The sequence below is a fragment of the Anoplolepis gracilipes genome, chromosome 7 (assembly GCF_047496725.1).
Source record: "Anoplolepis gracilipes chromosome 7, ASM4749672v1, whole genome shotgun sequence".
NCBI classification, from domain to species: domain Eukaryota; kingdom Metazoa; phylum Arthropoda; class Insecta; order Hymenoptera; family Formicidae; genus Anoplolepis; species Anoplolepis gracilipes.
The window spans coordinates 1230530-1252070 of record NC_132976.1 but is presented as its reverse complement, the minus strand read 5'-3'; the positions used below and the strand labels follow the sequence as shown (position 1 = coordinate 1252070).

The following is a 21541-nucleotide window of genomic DNA, read 5'->3' as shown; positions in this document are numbered from 1 at the left end:
ATTTATATCGTTCCACGCGTTGTTGAGTAACACTAAACATAAAGTTATTGTGAACCGAGTTTTGCAAATTTATGATCCCGTCAATTATTCACTTCAGTAGCTCAGGTTCGACATTGTGCGAGATAGATTCTGTTCGAGTATTCTCGATGCAAATTTAACTCTCCCTCGTTGTTTCGACGCGCGCGTGCGCAGACATACACACGTATACATAAGAAACAGTACGCCGTTAGTTGCTCTCACCTAGATTTTTCGAAGCGCGTCTTCCGCCTCAGCTTTTCTCTTCCGTGTCCATTTTTAGATTTTTACCTTTGATCAAAGACGCTTTTCTCGTTCGAGTTAAAAGCCTAACGAATTTTAGAATCGCTTTGCGTATTCGAAGAAATTTCAGTGCAATTAAATTCTTTTCTTAAATCTCTTTCAGTTCCTTTAGAATAAATTTCTCTATAAATAAATTCGAATAGATTTATACATTTTGTACATTCTCAGTGTGCACGAAAAATATTAACGATTCGGTTAACATTGTATTGATGTTGCGCGATTCATGTCCGTTAAATAAATGCGTAAAATAAAAATATATTTTTCCGCAACGTTCGCCAGAGAAAATCCTTGAAAGTCACCACCGTACCAACAATTTACCATTGTTTCCCGGGCAATGCGGCACTTCAACATTTATCGTATTCGTAGTACAGTCTATTGCAAGTCACCGTTGTAAAGTTTTCTTTCGCTAAACCAGGAGAAACTCGCGGAGGCAAAGAATAAAAATAAACCGCTCGCGACGAGCGAATTTTCATCGCGTACGCACACATGGCCGCATGACAATTTCATTTGCCTTGCGTACGTTCGAGAGCAGATTTGACCCAATGACCCGGGGGGACGAAACGCAGCGGAAGTAACGCAGGGGCGAATCACCTCCGGTGTTGCCGACAACTTGTTCCGATCTCCGGTCAAATTACTACCGATGAGCCATCGATTTTCCTACATCGTTTATAAACTGCATTTTCACGACTTTGAAATCCGCGTGACAATTTCATTTCTGACGTATATTAACTTTGTAAACATTTCGCGAAAATTTATTTCTCTATCGATTATCGTAAATGCAAGTCGACAGTCGCGCTTTTTCGCGGTTAGTGATATCAATAAAAATGCTAACCGATAAAAATTGTCCATACACTCATGCATAACGTATCACTTTACCAAATCTGGAAAATCTGCGAATACAAAATATGATATGCAATCGCGTGTGGATTTTTTTCAAGTGATTATACATATTTTTGTATACTTTCTGATGTGTTACTCCCATTAAAAGAAACTTGAGATAATTAATTTACATGGTCGGAGGAGATGCAATAAATTCTTAACAATTAAATTTTTCAATAAATAATAGAAACAAATTAATATTTCTCGTTTTAAATTTGATCAAGACTGAACGCTTTAAATTTACAGAGAATAGAAGTGTTAATTTCTCTCCATGATATAGTTAAGAAGGTTGAAAAGATCTGAATAGTTGAAGAGATCTCTCGTGGGAACAAAGAGAAACGTCTTTTCATTTCTGTAACACTTTGATTAAATGAAATTAGTCATCACGAATAGTAATTGAGGACGTTCAATACATATATATATATATATATATATATATATATATATATATATATATATAATATATCATCTTATTTTATTTAAAATGTCTTTTATTGTTTTTACGAAGAAATTTTAAAGAAATTCTATGCCCGGTAAACAAACATCTGCAACTTACAATAAATTAGTGAGAGAAGGTTAACAATACACATTCGAGTCAACAGTCGACTGTATTCTTTGTAAAAAAAAAAAAGAAAAAAAGAGAGGACACATACAAATAGAGGTGAATTAACGTCTACGTGTCGCGTCATGTCAGGTGACTGAACATTTGGAGCGTCATACACGAGTGTGACTGTCGCACCCTCTCGCTCAACCTCGAAATTTACATAGCGAGAGCTGTGAGAATAACTGGTACAGATTAATGAGAAGCGACGCTGCACTCAGAGAAACGGCAATGTCGAATACGTACGAATTATAACGAGTCTGAATAATGAATGTACACTATAAATACAGAACGTCAAAGTGTTATAACGAATAAAAACAGCAAGAGTATTAAATAGCAGTGCAATCAAGATTTATTTGCTTCTTTACGAGAAACTATTAAAACTACGGAGCTATAATTAATTGTTTTAGTATTTATATTATGTATGTTTTTCGCACTTTTTCTTCGTCTATAAATGTAATGGCAATGTCTTTCGATGTTAAAAGTGTCACAGCTGATATATATAAGATCTACAAACTTCCGTTCTATTAATTCATCATAATTTAATCTCCATAATTGAATTATCGTTGAATTTTTCGCTCGCCCCTCTGTTGACGTCTAGAAATTTTTCACAAACAATAAATGTTTCGTTTGTTGACATTTATGATTGTCAATACCTGGATTGACAATAAAATATCGACCGAACAAGAGCGTTGCTAGGCTCTTGTCATCGACTCGTGGCAGCTGCCTTCCGCTACTTCTTTCGCTCACCTCAACTCACCCCTTCCTTCTCTTTCTCTCTTACCCTTTTTTTCACCACCTTTTCAGTCTCCGACTTCTCTCGTACTCAGGGCGGCCGTGTTCTTTCTAAAAATAGGCGCGCATCGAATAACGAGTCGGAGGGGAGGCGGCGGGGGCGACTGGGGTTGAAGTTTGTATTGTGAACGCGTACAGAACGGTGTATATGACTACATGGTACCTCCCCCCTCTCCTCCCCCCGTCCATCCCCTCATCCTGCATGTAACCGTAGATTTGACCCAATGACCCAGCGAACGGGCCCGAAATACCGCGGAAACGCCCGACCGGCTTTCACCCTCGATCCCGAATTGCCCTTTCTCTCTCTCTCTCTCTCTCTCTCCATCTCCGTCCACCCTTTATTCCGTTACCCGTGACGAGAGATGTTTCGCCTCCGCTGATCAACTATGAACATCGGTGTTAAATATTTAGTGTTGTGTATCTGTATAGTGTCCTAATGGAGGAGAATAACGCGCGACGCTATAATGCGGTTTCGGCACAAGCGATATTGTTATTTCGACATCCCCTCCCATACGGTGATTAATCTTTGCGGCCGTTTTCGGGATAATCAGTGTGTCGCGACGTCATAATGTATCGCGAGATTATACGCGTTATGCGAACACTGGGGCGCGTTCGCATATCCATGGTCCGTCGGATCCCCCTGCGAAGATTCTCGGGATATCTTCGGCGCAATTAGGCGAGTATGACTTGGGTCGGTGATATTAACCCTTTGAGTCACAGCGGGTCACCCAGAGGCCCACCTTTTTTTTCATAGTTTTTTATTGTTTTAACTACTTTTTTATCAACAAATACCGGATTTTTTGTTTCTAGAGAAGAGTCTCTAGAACATCAATAAGTGTAAAAAAAATATGAACAGTCATTAATTGTTAATTGCAAAAATACCATATATAAACAAACAGTGAAAATTAGTACTTTTTTTACGAAAAAATGCATTTTCTACTAATCTATTATGACAATAAATACGGCAATTTTTTTATAATCTTACAGTACACTCTAAAGTATTTTTCAGAATTTTTTTAGAATTTTCCACCGTGTTGTTTTTGCGGTAAATCCTCCTTTTTTGATAAAAAATATATTTTCTGTTCTAAATTGAAAGTAACAGTTGTATTCTTTTTTAAATTTTTTCTTTGAAAGTTTTTTTAGATCACAGAATCTGAATCTAAAGGAAAAAATATTTAATTTCCAAAATTTAATTATAGGGATCCAATATGGCGGAAGTAAAAGTTTCCTTATATACCAAAATTAATAACCCTTATATACCAAATTTTATAAAATACTGACAATTAGAAAAATTCGTGACTCAAAGGGTTAAACGAGACGCTAAACGAAGCAAACATTCGCGCGTTCTTGGTGCTCGGGAATAAATATACATATTTTTGCAGGTTTTGCACCGCGTCTCGAACAGCACGAGATAACTTTAATGCAAATCTTCCCTTAACTGAATAAATTTCACACGGTAATGAAAATTACCGACAAAACATGAATTACAGATTTTGAAAATCTCTTTTTTGGCTACGAGGATTGATAAATCCTTCGCCACAATTAAAATACTTATAAAAACAACACGCGGGGGCTAATAATTTCATATAAAAATGATGAAAAATTAAAAAATGACAGTTACGTCGTAATAATATTTATTTAATATAAAAAGTTGTACGGTATGTTCGTGCGAGAGATATAGTGCCCGCGTTTTGAATAACGTAACAAGGATATTAATAAATTTTTGGAAATGACATTAGAAGCCTAGTAAAAAAGATTTTCAAAATCTGAAATCTGAAAAATTACTCTCGTGCATCTGTGAGTGTGCGAGATTGAAACACAAACTTACGTCAGATGTCATTTCTAAAAGTTCACGAATATTCCTTCATGCAATTCCTAGCAGAAACCTATCTTATTTTGTATGTATAAATTGCAAAACTTTTATATTAAGCAAATATATTGTCATGTTAGGTTAAATTTTGGTCGATAATATAGAACAGCTTTTGGATCCTCTTAAACAGTACAATTAGAAAGAGAAATAATTAATTAAAACTAGTAACAAAGGCGTAACAGAGCCAAATATCAGTTATATTAGTTAAAAACCAATGTAATTTAATAAATTTATCATTAGAACATACAATAATAAGCAACGTACATATATATCGTAAATGGTCGTTAAAAGGTATATCAATACAATATCAACTGATTAAGAATTAAACGGGAAAAAACATGTTGAATTAAATATAAAAATAACGTGCGGACGTTTCGGCTTGATTTTTTAAGCCATCATTGGCGCAAAAAAAGTGTGAAAAAGTCTTGGGCATTATATAAATACTAAGAAATTATCAGATAATATAAGAAATAGTCAGATAAATAAAATTCGGAGTTAATCAGTCCTTAATTGTATGTAATCTTCAAACAGCGATGATTGAGTCTGAGAAAGTGTTTAACTGTACAACTCCTCTCTAATTTGTAAGTTAGGAGGAACGGCACCTATGATAGTTTTTTTCATTTTAAAGTCTGAAAGAGTACTAGATTGTAGTAATCATAATAATTAGTGGGTTTGTACGATACGGGTTACTACGATACGGTAATAATAAAAGAAGTAATGAAACAAAAAATCTCAAACTATTTTTCTAAAAAATTATTTTTTTATAATTAAATATAAGAAATAATTAAAAATCATACAAAACAAATGCAATTGCGAAATTATACGGTAACATTATCTATATTTATATTTCTTTTTCTCTTAGATTACATATCTAAATAATATTTTTTCCATCACCTTTTTCATATGTTTGTCACTTTCTACACTTTGATCAATTTTTTTACTTATTGTGAGATTTTTAAAAAAATTTAATTATGATTTTTTAAGAAAAGACCAAATTATAATTTATTTATTTGTAAATAAATTTTTAAGAAATGTTAATTGAATCAATGGCTTCCAAGAAAAACATAAAGGTCAGAAAAGATAATTTTATAACAGAGCCTTTTAAAAAAGTCCATTTTATAGTTCAAAATGTTCAAGAAAAAATCTATCTTTTTAAAAAATAAAAATAATTTTAATATTTTAATTATTTTCAAGTGTGTATGTCCGCTATCTAAAAAACAATATTTACTCTACTAATTATAATTTTTAAAAAACTTTCGTTTCTTCACAAAATTAAATTTGATCAACTCATCAAAGATGCAATTTAAGATATTTAGCGAAAAAAATATAAGTAATAATGACAGAAGAGTACAAACAGCGAGATTTAAATCTCGATGTATAGCTCATAAAGTTATCACGAGATCAATATAAAGGTTTTCTAATGTCAGGCATTATTTAGTAATATTGTCGTTTAGTATGTAGTATGCTGTAACCGTTAGTAAAGTGGTCGTTCTTTTTCACACGATTTTACTGGATCACTGTTATGCCGCAGTGTAAAGTGCTGTAATATCGCGTCGACCGCTATGATATATCGCGTTCGTAGCATTACATAAAGTGTGAAACATATGTTCGCGATATGCCTCGACACTCCTTCGATCTTTTCCCGATCGATTTGTGAAAGTAAACGGGACATAGAAAGCCGAAACCAGAGTGTAAATACACTCCCGACTCCGATAGTTAGTGTAAACTTTATTGCGCGATCTGTCATATATCCGCATATAATTCAATACGCTACGTAGGTATGTATGATGTTATTTTGTCATATATAAAAACGTCACGTATAACAAAAAATATGCAGGTGTAGCGAAATAAACACGAGATACATTGGTCGCGGCGATGGTCTCTATGTCGCCTTTTCACGCTTTCCACACTATTCGGAGCTACGATAAATGGCAAAGTATTTCAGAACCCGCATCTCGTAATGTACAGGAAAAGTAACTGAAAGTAGAACAAACTCTAGGTTGTATATGTGTATGTGTATCTGATAATAGGATTAATTTAAATTATTTAGTTAATCCTAGCATGTGGATGCATATAAAGAAAATGTACCGCGCATGTATTATATAAACGAAGAGATTTCTCATTACTTGTTAGCATATGTGTTTCGTATACAAATTTGTATTTAAATTTAAATTTAATTTATATAGGAAAAAAAACATATGTGTATATTTTGTGTGTTAAAATTGAAATTATTATATCATTATATACATATAGCGTAGATATATGAATATATATTATGTGGATTTGCTCAATTTATTCCCGCATATATATATATAAATAAAATTTAAATTTTGTATGCACATAAGATATTTATTAAAGGTAGAGATGGATCGTGTTTGTCTGATAAACAACTCGTAATTGTGAATGTCATAACTGACGAAAGATACGACAAGAAAATAAATTGTTTTTGAAGCACGTTCGCGTCGATATCCATTTTACAGTTCCTCTTGCGTTTTATTATATATTTTATTCATTCTATATTCTCGGCATGCCACATACATTTTCTCAGTTATCCTGCACGGACATTTCTCAGGTGTAATCTTCCCTCCAGAATAAAGATCCCTCGCGTTCTTTAAGCAAATGATGACAACGTCAGGAATACTGCATCGTAAGTATATTTTGTTATTATTCGCATCGAGATTCCATTTTAGAAAAAAAAAACAAATTTATATATTCATATTTTGTCAACTACGGATTATTTGAATTAATTAATAATTAATATAGTTATCGGAATTCCCAGAGAATTCTACGCATTTAGAAGAGCATAGAAAAATATCGTACAGAATAAGTTGCCACCAGACGTGTCATTTTTACGACAGGATCCTTTTAAAGAAACGAAAAAGAAATTATTACGGCATATATAGTAACGCGATTGAACGCTTCTCGCGGAAATATCACGAGCTTCGTGAATTTATAATCTGGACGGGGGATAAAAACGAGACGTCATTAATCATGCAGCGCGCATCCCTCCCAGCGATGCTTCTCAGGTTGCTATATTCGATCTCTTTATCGTGCTCAATTTGAAAATACGATGAAAATTTTAATCGACGGAAGCGCACAACATTATTTGTCGGATCATTACGCTTTTGTATCATATAATTCATGCCTCGCGAAACGTCTTCTCTAATCGTAATTTGAATATTGTTACGTGATCATATATGCGTAAAATTTGCCTTCATAAATAATTGAAAATAATGAATTACTTTGCAGAAGCGATGCCGACCAAAGAAAATGTTCAGCTCTTTGTACATATAATAATATGCTTAATTTTAAGTACTTTAAATGTATATATGTGTATATATACCGTGTCCTATTTTATACACAGATCTGCACAATATACACAAATAAAATATATTTTTTAACGAAACACGTTAATTAATTGCTGTGTGAATAATCAATTATGCTTTCTATCGTTTCTACTGCACGTAATAAAATTTTACAAAGCAAAATTTCAAGCACAAAGCAGGTTTTATTTCATTACTATTTAATTTAATCCAATTAAATTCAATTTTATTAATACCATTATTTATGTTATATTTATGTTAAAATTCAATAAAATATATAACTACAGTTATCATTAATCGACATTACTTTTATTTCTAATTAAAAATAATATTAAATTTTTCTTAATGAAAGGAAATTATTTAAAAGTGTATATCATTGATCGCTATATCGGTAATTTTCCTTTTTGATAAAGTTTGTTAAACCGCCCCTGTTTTAGCATCAAGAAAAACAATCTCGCGCGCAGATTAATGAAGTTCTACGGTGTTTACCCGCTTTTAATGGCTTTCGAAAGTTTAAATAGTCGTCTCCTATCTAGCAGGTTAAACCTATCAAACAATAACTAGTTTCCTAATTTCGTGGAAGTCACACATTTTCCAGTGGTGTTTCAAAAACTGTTATAATCTTTCTCTACAAATTACATCTATCGATCTATCTTAATAAACACAAACTCGTTACGAATATAATAAATCGAATCGCGAAAAAGATAAGATTTGATAAGATGTTTGTCATTAACCGCGCTTTTCTCCAAGTGCAAGTGTTTTTTTGACGGATTTAATATCGACTTGTACGCAGTCAAAATTTATCAAATATAAAAAAAAATCTATATTTAAATGGATTAAAAGAGAGAGAAAGAAGGAGAGAAAAAACAAACTTATATTTTTACTTGTAAAAGTATTTAAATATGATATATTTATAATACGTCTATTGTGAGAAATATGAGACTCTTTTATACGAAGTATAAAATTCTAATGTCAACATGCCACTCAATTGAAATAGTCTTTTGTACGGTCAGAAAAATGGCGGAAGTTATATTTACATTTCGCGCTTGTCCGCTGGCTATGTTATATCTCGTGAGAAAAGTTTCTTTGCGGAGTTACTTTATAACAAGTAACATCCTTTTTTTTCCTCCGTACAACACGTCAAACTTCTGTACTAATTTCACGACGAAAATCTCGCACGTAAACTTTTATTAAAATGAGCGCGGAAACACTTACAAGGTGGATGAAACATTTTATTTCGCTGCCTTTTTTTTTTTTTTTTTTTTTTTTTTTTAATAAAGTTATATAATAATATTTGACTTGCATGAAAAAGAAACTTGTGCAAAAAATTTATTGACTCTAGACAAGTACAATACTACTCGTATATTTATTCAAGTACAATATTACTCGTATGTTCTTTCTTTCTTCCTTTATGTCAAATGTTAGGTCGCAGTTGCATTAATTTAAAAATCTTTTAAATTTTATATCAAAAGTTAGTTATATATCAGTCGCCAAAGACATACATAAAGTTCATACCTCAATATAATTTAATCTTTCCTGTTCTCCGTTTTATTTACCGTAAAATATATGATCAAATCGTCCTGGGAGATTTATGCAACTCCCACGCAATCTTGGGGCGCAATCCTTCTCATTTTTCGTTTCTTGATGTTTCTCCTTTAACATCCTGACAAATGTAAGGACATAACTATGCATTTCTGCGGATATTGATTGCCGCTTAAGAGAGAGAGAGAGTTATAAAATATATATATATATATATATATATATACGCACTCTTTTACATACTTGTAGAATTTAATTGTACGTTTGCGTGTACAAGCGATATTGTTCGTTATGATGTGTCTATATGTATTGATTTGGTAATTGATCAATAATGTTATTGCATTACAGCTTACGAGATGTTGAAAATTCGATCGCATAATCATCACACTCGATTTTACGAGTCATTTACAACGGATTCGTCGTAAAAATTTACATAAAATTCTCTTGTTTCGCACGCCACTACAGGCGATATTTCCTTCGATCATAATTCACCAACGGTTATGGTTTTGATATGTACACACATGTTAATGAAAGCAAAATAATTGTTACATACACGTATAAATATTCAGGCTTTCTTCGTAAATCTTGTAATTACGAAACACAATTTAAAATGCAACGTATAATTTTACGTAATTGCTTTTCTTTCGCTTTTCGTTAGCCAGGTACTTGAATTTTCTGATAAAGAAAGAATGCGATGCATCATATTATATTTTTGTTCCAACTATGCATAAGAAAAAAACCTAACTTGTAAGAGATAACTCGAATATGCATTTGAATTATATTTCTCTCAATATAACGCTCTAATTTAGTCCATAATTTATTCCAAAATTTTTACATTAATACTGAATTAAAAAAGCGACCTGCGTTGCTCTGCTCATATTATCTTTTCTGTCATCAAATTTTCATCAAGGTTTTATGTTGCAATATAATTCGAATAAAATGTCAGAATGTGCATATATCAAATATAAGACTGACCTATTTGCTTCTTTTTTTATTGCAATAATTTTTTTTTCTCTCGATTCTGGTTATTACTAAGAGAACAGGATCTGCATCGAGATCGCGCAAAAAAGAATGACTTTCGCAACAACAGCACGACCCGCCATACAATCTCTCATCCCTCTTTCATATAAAATATTTTTCGACGTTGTCTGATATCAGCGTCGGAATCCCGCTAGCTTTTCCCTGGGCGAAATGGGGTAATATTAATCGTCCGAAGAGTATCGTGCGCACAACGACGCGATACGATACGCTCGCGCTGGCTCTGAGAGAGAAACGTGCTTTCAAGGCCGAAGAATAAAAAAACAGGTTGGCAAGTTATATCTTGGGGAATCGATGCTTGCGCGGGAGGAGAGAGATAAGCTCACGAACTAAGGGAACTTATACTAGGTCAAGCGTGAAACCGCAACTCAGACTGAGATATCGAGTGTTTCGGCAGTCGAAGCGAAAATAATTTTTCACTTTGGCTAATTAATCCCGCGTCACTATATAATATAATGTTACCTCGGTACATAAACATTTGCTCTTTTAAATAAGCACTCGTAGGATTCCGAAGAATCGAGAACAAATTTCATATACAATGCCTCGACTCTTGACATCATCAGGTAGAGTAAACTCGGGTAAGATGGCCATAGATTTGTTATTTTTTAATAGTGCTTGACATATTATCTTCACTGAAGCTTAAATTATGTAATATTATCGAAATTAAAAGGAAAATAAGAATAATATCGTCAGGGGCTGTAGAGAGCGAGACGTGAATCGGAAACATATAATATAGTAACGAGTTAAAAAAATATATAAAATTCTATAATCCAGTGTATTTAAAACAATAATTATACAAAGATCGATTAAGCTGATAAATAAACTACAAATAATTAAAGATAATTTGTAGCTTATTTATCAGCTTTAATCTTTAAGTCATCGATCTTTGTATAATTATTGTTTTAAATACACTGGATTATAGAATTTTATATATTTTTTTTAACTCGTTATTATATTATTCTTCCCTGACGATATTATTCCTATTTAAGTGAGAGTTATTTATAATTCTTGTTTTTAAAAGGAAAATATTTAATAGAAATTTTATTGTATCAAAATAGTACAACATAAGCATTGGCCGTCTTACCCAACTTTTAAGGAAAAGATGACCATAGTATTTATAAAAAAAATAGTGAAAACGAAAATAAAAATTATAGGTCATATAACAACTTACATATCTTTATAATATGTCCAACATCGATTACGATAGCTTAACTATAATTTATTCGACGTGATAATAGTTTTTAGTGAACAAATGAAAAACTTTGCAGGTAGTCAAAAGTAAAAATATATGATATAAGATTCACAATATCGTTATCTCGAATAATGTATGCACCCAAACTACTGTAAATATCGATTATCTTTGATAATGACTAAAAAAGCGCACTATGTAGCGATTATTGAAAAAATTACAGCCTATGGCCATCTTTTCCGTACGGCCATCATACCCTAGTTTACCCAATCTCGTCAGCTAATAATAGAATAGTCCGCTATCATACCATTTTTACTTTTCTTAATTGTACTGTCCATCTATTTAATGTAGCACCATAATAATTATGATTTAGTAGAAAAAAATAGATTCTAGAAAGAAATTTGAGCAAAGAATAAGTATTTGAATTAGACAATTTTATTTTACATTAAATGTATATATTAATTGCGTAAGCAATTTATCTTTGATTCCCCATTTTAGCTCGATTTATCTAACTGGAAATTGAATTCGTGAAACTTTCATAGAAATCGTAACACAGTAAAGCTGTTGAACTTATCAGACTCGATCTACCAGCTCTGCACAACGGGACCGATGCTTTGATGCTTTTGCGTAACTAATAGCTATGATCAAAAGTGTACAAGAAGTAAATGTTTATTCTAATTACCTTAGATAGATACATAAAATAAGTTTCAAGTAAATCAAAGAGATTGCTAATTAAATTAAATGACTACAGCTAGGGTACACACAAATGAACAGCTTAGGTAGAGAAGCAAATCAAATTTTCATATTATAATTGAGAGCTTTTATTTGTCATTATTTTATTCATTACCATCTTTGAAACATTTATGTTTAATGGAATGCACCGACTGTTCTGCTTTATGGTTCATTTAATATTATATACATTAAATACATTTCGAAATTTCGCACATCGATAGAACCGGTTATTAATCTAATTTTCCGGCAGAGAAATTCTTTGTAAAAAATAAAAGAAAAAAAACGTGTCACCAATGCGAATTATCTCGTAAAAAGGCAATATGTCTTCGGTCAGGAAACTATTCTTTTGTAAATTTTACTAGCTGGAGAATAAATTGCGAAAAGAAAGAACATCGAGAAACGACGGATTCACTACACCGTCGATTTCGTTTTTAATTCCATTTCGACGTTTGTAATATCGACGAGATATAAAAGAAAGATGTTGGCAAAGTTCTCGATCTGTCACAATCGAAATTCTAATGGTTTATTATCCAAAGAGAAGGAATTTTTCATCGAGATTGTTCAAATTTCGAATTAAAAGTTTTTAAGAATAGAGCTCCTTTAACGTCAATTTGTAAAAACGCGAATTTAATGGAAATATGCTTTTTTCTTTTTCATAATATCTGTAAAATGTCTAAATAATAATGGTAGAAGAAAGATATCTTTGCGCGTCGCGTTGTCTGAAATTGAAAGAAAAGGTAATCCTTGGATCGCGAACGTTAAAATAAGCGAAGAAGTCTCGTATAAAGTTTGAAAGTTTCTTTAAAATTACTTGGGCGCAGAAAGTCTCTGCATAATTTAAAATAAAAGATGCATACATAAGGTAAAACATGTATATATCTACATGATGTCGTTTTATATTACGAATGTTGCCCTATGTTGGCAATTATTCTATCAGCGCAATCTAATAATTAATTATTTTTAATTTATTTATTAAAAATAAACTTTGCTTATATATTGCAACACATACGTTCGCCAACTGTATTTCAATCAAGCTCTATTATTAATTGTAACAATTATTTATTTTATTGATAAAAGTAATACAAATAAATTATTATTAGTATTATTTATAATTAGAAGGAGACGAATATACATATATTAAATTACTTTACTCCAACTTCTCTCTAATAGCAAATATTATACACGAATCGGTTTTTAGGCGAGCCACAATAGCCACAATTGCAGAGATGCAAATCTCTAAATGGCATGATAAAACGCAAGAACTCAAGGGAACGACGAATAGATGGATAAGCATCGGTGCAGCTCGATGAGAGATAGTAGTCAATCCCCTTTATTTACAGGCAAACGTGTGCGAGCGTAAAAACGGCGCCATGAACTCGTCGTCGTATAGCGAAATATAAACGGCACATGGCACGCTTTTCCAACTTTCCCCGAGTTTCAAAGCTGCACAGCTAGTAGCAAGTAAAACACGGTAACTGATCTCTCTCTCTCTCTCTCTCTCTCTCTGTCGTCTGTCACAATCATCTCTCAGGAGGCATTTCCTCTCGACAAATACTCTCCCGGTCATGTATTTCATCTCCCTCCTCCCCCTGCCCCATAAACTCTTTTACAATAAGATCCTATCGCTTCTTCCGTTGTTTAAATAGTTCTCATCTGTCTCTTCTTCGTCCATTCGGGGCGAACAAGAATTACGATTGTTTTCAAACGTTTATACTATTTTACGACTATTAAAAAGTTAAAATTAATGTGTATAATATAATTTTGCTTTGACAGGAATCGGTAATCAATACAGAAAACAGTTTCAATAACTGATAGGATTATAGCGGTTGAATTAATTCACGAATTGTCATCGATGCCGTATCGACGCGTGCCATGAATATTATATGAAAATTACATATCCAACAGGCACTTGTCAGGCTGGACGTAACGCGCTTCACCTGACATGTAAAACAAAAGTAACAATAATATATGAAACGAACAAAAAATTTTTTTCTTTTTTTAAAAAAAGAAAATTTTAAACAATTTAATTATCAAAGTAATTTATACACCTGTTTAATCTCTCTGTCGTGTAAAGCTATCCTATTTTTTAGCCTCACGAACATAGCTCTATTAAATAAATAAAAAAAAAAAAATATATATATATATATATATATAGAGAGAGAGAGAGAGAGAGAGAGAGAGAGAGAGAGAGAGAGAGAGAGAGAGAGAGGAATCAAAATATAATGGAATGTATAAAGACATAATAACCGGGAATTTGCCTAAATATCTGCACGGTAGAATAAAAAAGAGAAACAGATGCTTAATAGCTAGGTTCAGGTGTGGAAACGAATGGAAAGGAAATCAGCACTGGAGAGAAATAGAAGATAAGACTTGTAGAATATGTGTAGAAAGAAGAAGAGAGCTTAGAGCATGTAATAAGAAGATGCCAGACGATAAGAAGTGATATACAGTTGCGAGAGTTGCTAAATGAAGATGGTAGAAGAATAGAAGTGATGAGAAGAATAGAGAGAGAGAAAAAAAATAGGAAAAGAGAAAGTTAAACGAAAGTAAAGTGGGAAGGGTTGAATTTAGAAATTAAGTTGAGACTGTGTATTTTGATTTTGATCTTGATTTTAATTTTGATATTGAATTTTGAATTTTTGTATTTAAAAATTAAAAAATTTTAAATTTTAAAGTTTTGAATTTTAAATTTTAATTAAGTTAATTTAATTTAATTTGATGAATGGGATTTTTGAGTTGAAAATTTTGAAAGTCTGCAGTGGGAATGTTGAACTTTGAAGTTGAGAATTTTCGGTTTTTCGAATTTGGATTCAGGAATTTAGAATTTGTAATTACGATTTTGAATTGAGAATTTAAATTCGAATTTTAATTTTAATTTTGATTTTAATTTTAATTTTAATTTTAATTTTAATTTTAAATGTGATATTAATCTTAATTTTAATTCTAATTTTGATTTTGATTTCAAGTTTTAATTTTAAGTTTAAGTTTAATTGTAATTTCTGATTTTAATTTGGATTTTAATTTTAACTTAAAATTCTGGATAAAAATAGATTGACAGGTTTGTTTTCAAGGAATTATAGATTATATAATTTATGTTTGTATATGTTTGTATATATAGATATTTATATTTATATTTAGATATTTATGTTTATATATGTATTATATTTATTATATTTTCTATAATTTATAGAGTTATTTTGTTCATTTCAGTTTAGTTTATTTTATTTTATGGAATATATTTTTGGATTATATTTGATGTAGAATTAGCAAGCGTACTAATATGGTTTATAGAATTCAAGATATGAAATGATTATATATAAATACGTAAAACGTGTAAGCTGGAAGCCGTCTTAAGCCGAAAGGCAAGGATAAAGAATAAATAAATTATATATATATAAAGAGAGAAAGAGGAGGTAAATGTAACGAATTATATACGTCTTTCTTTAGAAAAGAAGGTTTAGAGGAATGCCAATTTCACACTTGCGATATACATATGTATAGAGGCTTTTAAAAAGCTTCTATTCTCTGTAAAAAGCTGACGCGCGGGGAAAAAAAGAGAGCTTTTCCACCGATCTAACATACAATACACGACACGTATTGACGGCATTGGTCACAACCCCCTCGCTCCATGCGATGGCACGAAACGTCGGTTTCGTACGGTGTTTATCGACAGCTAGCTGGCGTTGGTTTGACTAACGAGCAGGTGCGCGCGCGCACCAGGGGAAAGTAGGCAGTTCGAACCCTCGGCTGGAGGTCGTGTGTCGCGGACGCGGACCATTTCACCCGGGCTCTGATGATTTTCAATCAGGATAATGCATCAAAGCGGTATTAACGACAAAAGCACCTGCGCACCCCGTCGTCAATATTCCCTCTACTCGTCGTATTTGTCAGCGTACCCGCGTAAATCGAAATCATTGGTTTTCTGTATAATTTACTTCCGGGACAGTGGCTCGTCGAAAATATGCACTGCCGCTGTTGCCGTTAATAATTTACCCCTTACATCGGCTATCCGCCGCTGTTGCGCTATTGTTGTACCGCGGCCCGCCACGTTTGTAATACGCGATGCCTCTCTGCTTCCGGGATAAAGATGTAAATATCTTTCCGTAATTGTTTTCCCTTCCATTCGATCCAGTTTGATGCAAGCTTTTGCCGCCGCGCAAAATCGGATTCGTTTAATCGTGTTTTACCGCGTTTTACCGCAATCAATTTGTCAATCGAGGAATTAATCAAAGCGATAGTGAAGCTACAATTCACTTTCAACAATGTGTAATAATATATTTAAATAATTGAATAAAAGACGTAAGGGAATATTGTAAAATTTTAAGCACAACGTATGTAAATATAAAACGTAATTACGTAATATTAATAAATAATTATAAATATTATAAATATTCATATGGATATCAATTAATATGTAAAATATATACAACAAACTGTGTTGTTTGTTATATTATTGGAACGGAAAATATCGTGACTTTTTATGTTCATCCCGATGTACAATACATATATCATAACCATATCATCGCCACACGACTAACGTTAATTAAAACTAACTCCGAAGATTGATATAAATATGTTCCCCTTTAGGATTATAATTCTTTCGAAAAAGCTGAGTATGTGATGACTTTATACGCTACACAAGCCTAATCCTCGTTTATCTCGTCATGCAAATCATTTTTCCAGGGGAACGTAGTCTGCATAAATCTACATCATATCTTCCCCATCCTCGAAGCGCCGTCAAGCAACACGCAAGTCAACGACACGTGATGGTATGACAAGAGGCGTAAGTATTGACAAAGTCGTGTCTGCATGATAGTGCGTGCGTAGCATCCAGAGGCAGAAGCCAATATGATTTATTGTCTTTACAGAGAGAAACTAACCACGGGGGAGATTTCGATCTTTCAAAAGAAATTTAAGGGGTAAAAATCCATAAAAAGGGCTACGCTCGATATTTTACGTAAACATGACAAACGTCGTCGGAAGCTCCGTAGAAATTTCGTTCCAGAAAACTTCGCGCATCATCTCGTTTCACGATTGATAAAACGCGGATAAAGTCTCTCCTTCCCTAATTCACAATACCGTAATTCTACCATAATTCTCATATTATTATTATTATATATAGGCGAGCGTGACTTTTCGCAGTGTTATATGTGAAAACCGCGTCTCCTCCCTCGCTTATCTATTTAATGTAATTTTGAAATCCTACACGCTCTACGTAATTTTCTCATTGGATTTAACTGAAATACATTAACTTATTAAAAGATTTATTTTACGCTCACATTGCGTGCCTAACGAGAAAAAGTGATATAAAATTATATATTACACATATGCATACATATATTTTAAATTATTATTATATTTACTTATATATTTTATTTATATTTAAATTTTTTATATATAAAACTTTGTTATAAATTCCTCTCTCTCTTGGGACAAAAAAAAATTGAATTGTAAAGCGTATATATAATACAATGCTAGAATTATGATGTTGTATGTACATATGTACAATTTATTGGTATATTCGGTATATATTTTACCCATGGAATCGATAAGAACAAAATTACAAACGCGACGATATTTGAAACGATCGTTATTCCGAACTTTTAATTACCTCCAAGTTAAAACTTGATTCACAAAGAACCGTTTCGACCGGAACGAAAGTAACTGAAATTTACATGTAAGCGACGCGCTTTGAACGCGTACCTAACACTTTCTTCTCTAGAAATAAGAGTAAGCCAATAATATATCAGTCCAAGAGATATAATATAAGTATAATCGCCTTGCCTTCATTTACGATCCGCTGCCGTTGCTATTTTTGAACGTATATATAGAGAATTCCGACAGATTCCGGAAATTCGAGGCATTCCAATTAGGAAAATCGATATCAAATTACATGCTTGATTTAGCCCTTCCATAACTGCCAAAAGGTTTATTTATGATACTTGAATCTGCAGCGTAGTAGAGTGCAGAGTATTTTCTATGAAATATTATGCTATCGCACACTATAAAATCCGCGCAACAATAGCAAAATTATGATTGAGAGATTCGAGAATAATCGCATAATAATGCGACATGTTATATAATAGGGAATATTGTATTTTGATTCACGTAAAATCAATAATTAACCATTTCTGTTCTTATGCCTCGAATAAATATGTAAAACCCTTAATTATAATACGCTACGTACTTTGTTGTTGCAAGTTTAATAATATTTCATTTAAATTTAATTAATATTTAATTAATATTTGATTATATTGATTGACATTAGATCCAGACTTTCTTATTACTGGAAATAACAAAGTTTCGCACTTTTACCCACTCTTGTCATTCCTACTGTGATCGCCAATCGTAAATTAAAAAGTTCTTGGCGCCTACAATTTTCTGAAGCCTTAACTGTATAGAATATCTCACTCTTTTCGCACATTATTCTTTAATGTGCCAAATTTCTTATCCAATTTAGATTTTTCCTTCGCAAAAATGTCAGAGAGTTATCATTATCATTTATTTCGCCCTTAATCATTTTTAGAATACATCTTTGCAATTAAACTAGAAATAAAATTAAAATTTCCTTAAATTCTATTTAAAATTTAGTTAAAGAATAATCAATGTTTTAGTATTCGTTTGAGAGAGTTTCGCGAAAAGAGCTCTCTGCTAATCGCACATAGTTGGAATTATTAATTAATGCCTCGAGATTTTTGCTAAAGAAAAATAGATTAAAACAAGCCGAAGAATCTACGTCACATCTTTCTGGAAACTATAGCTGCATTCTTTTGCAAATTTGTACAGACGAAATAGTAAAATAAAAAAATACCTAAGGGCAAAAACTTACGTTGACTGCTACTGCGTCGTATGATGTTCTCCAAGAACGTGTTTTGGGGGGCTACCAGGCCCCTGCGACCCCCTGGCATCCTTTCTTCGTTGAATGGTCCCGGATCCTGGTCGCTGCGGTGGCTATCAGGATCTCGACCAACCTGTACCGGCTAGTACGATCTCAAGCCGCTCGCGACACATGACGAAAATCCTCTTCGTATCTTCTTTCTCTTCTTGTTGTTTTTAGCCTGGTAACTTTACCTCGGACAAATATCTCTCTCGGTAACGCGTAACAAAAGCAACGGTACACTTCACGCACTCAAATTCGTTCGCGATGTCGCTCGAACGCGGCGATTCAACATCGCGATTCATTCAGATCGGTACGCGCGCGCGCGCGCGCGTCCGTTCAGCACCAACACTAGTCCGAGATAAGTACGAGACGCGTATGAGTTTTGATGTGATTTCACATGACCGTGTAACACCAAGTAGCACTTTTCAAACAGCGAGCATTCAATTTTCCAAAAAATTTCGCAATTTTACAGCACTCTCGAGCGACAGGAAAAAGCGCCCAATAGTTTCTCATCATCACTTCCAGCAAATCAATCGAAGCACTCTCTGTTGCCCGTGGCACTTGGGACAAATTTCAGATTCGTTTATTTTTATTTTTTTATTTTTTTTTTTTTCCCTCTTTTGACGTTTTGTTTCGGCACAATTTCTAAATCAGCCGAAGCTTTCGGCGGCTATATTACAGTAATGAAAAACGAAGAGGACCTCGAGTTCCTTGGGAGATTTTTCATATCGTAGATCCTCGCGCCGTTTATCACTGCCTTCGCTTCCCAGATTATATAGCCGATCGATAATCGAACGATAATTTTCCGGACAGTCGACAAATTCTTCGATGAACGATGACGGGGGGATGGGATCGACGACTTTTTTCGTCACCTGAGTGATGTCCTCCTTCTGAACGTCATCGCGGCAGCTCGAAACAAGGTAGCCGTAAGAATCAACAATCCCCTCGACGACGATGAGGAGGAGGAGTCGATCGTTTTGTAAGGTTCGATCGTCTTAGGAATGGCCGGCTGGAAAAACTGATTTATCGATCCACTCAAAAGAATTGACAGGTGTCTGACACGTGTAATCGTTTGCTCGTTTACTAGTCGACAGAAGGAGAAAATCGGTCGAGCGATTATCGGAAATCGATTCTCGGGATCGACGATTCCTGTCAGTCGGTTTATCCTATTATTCTTCCAGATCGAGTTTACTAATCGGATTGAATACGATCGAACAAGGAGGCTAGCGATACTCGACGGGATTAACGTGTCTATCGATCCGAAGGCCCGATCAGCGACCAACGTGCCGCTGGTCGATGGTCTACCTGGCTCTTCGAGGACTCTCGAGTGCGCTTCGAATTCACTTATTGATTCGCACGCCTGATACTTGTCCGGAATTCCAACTGCACGTGTCTGCTGACCGTACACGCTCGATTCGACGAACTCGTTTATCGACTTTCTTGACTCGGCGTCGAAGACAACGGTCGTCGTTGTCGATCTATCAATCGGCCCAACTGTTAGTCGTTCACGGGGACGAAGCGATTCGTCGAATCCGCTTGAAGTGAATATTGACCGGAAGTGTCCGACAATCGAGCCGTCGTCGAGAAGGACGAGCGATCGTAATGCGGCGTCGATTGATTCACCTGGCCGTCGTCCCTCGAGAACGATTATGACGTATGTTGTTGACGATCGCGGTGAGCGAGGCGAACCCCTCTTTTTATCCGCGCGCCCGGGGCGTCGATGGGCGCGTGTCCTCGACGGTGCTCCCGGAAGTGTCGTCGGACGATGGCGGACGATGCACGACCGATGACCCATCTAACCGCAATCCTTCCAAGTGATCGCTCGCGCGGCGACGGTAAGGAATTCGCGACAACGACGACGACGACGACGACAACGACAGGTAACGTGACGATTGCGCCGATGTAACCCTGACGTCGTTCTCCACATCCTCGGCGTCCTCCTCGGCGTCCGTGCAGACGGTACCCGCGGAGGAGGACATTCCTCGGGAGAGATGGGCCGAATGTGGAACGTCGACTGCCGACAGTCACATGACCATCTCGAGTGAGCGTGCTATCTCATGGATGAGAGGCACCTCCAAACTTTTGATTCGATTATACGGTTCTCGCCCTACAACAAGTCGATGTGTTACAATATGTTGCCTCTCGTTCAGTTACTTATTCACAAGGATCCTTCTCGGGTGATTGATGATCGAACGATGATGATGGAGAATATTCAGACGACGATACCGATAAAATGTTTTCTGTAAACAGAAAAATAATTGTTCGTGTAAGCGTAAACTAACAATAGTTCAATAATTTAATATATAAGTTACCGATATTAATATTAAATTAGGGTAAACTAGGTGAGATATGATGGGGCCATACGGAAAAGATCACC

At 34.2% G+C, this 21541-nt stretch overlaps 1 protein-coding gene across 4 annotated transcripts in view; it reads right to left on the bottom strand.

The window, feature by feature from the left end:
* Eag (potassium voltage-gated channel protein ether a go-go) overlaps positions 1-21541 on the bottom strand; it is a 105798-nt gene that overhangs the window by 63839 nt on the left and 20418 nt on the right. For all 4 annotated transcript variants that reach the window (XM_072896645.1, XM_072896646.1, XM_072896647.1 and 1 more), the window contains exon 2: positions 19114-21404. In XM_072896645.1, coding sequence (XP_072752746.1) covers positions 19114-19192 — 79 coding nt within the window. In that variant the 5' untranslated portion in view covers positions 19193-21404. The remainder of the gene's footprint in view (positions 1-19113; positions 21405-21541) is intronic.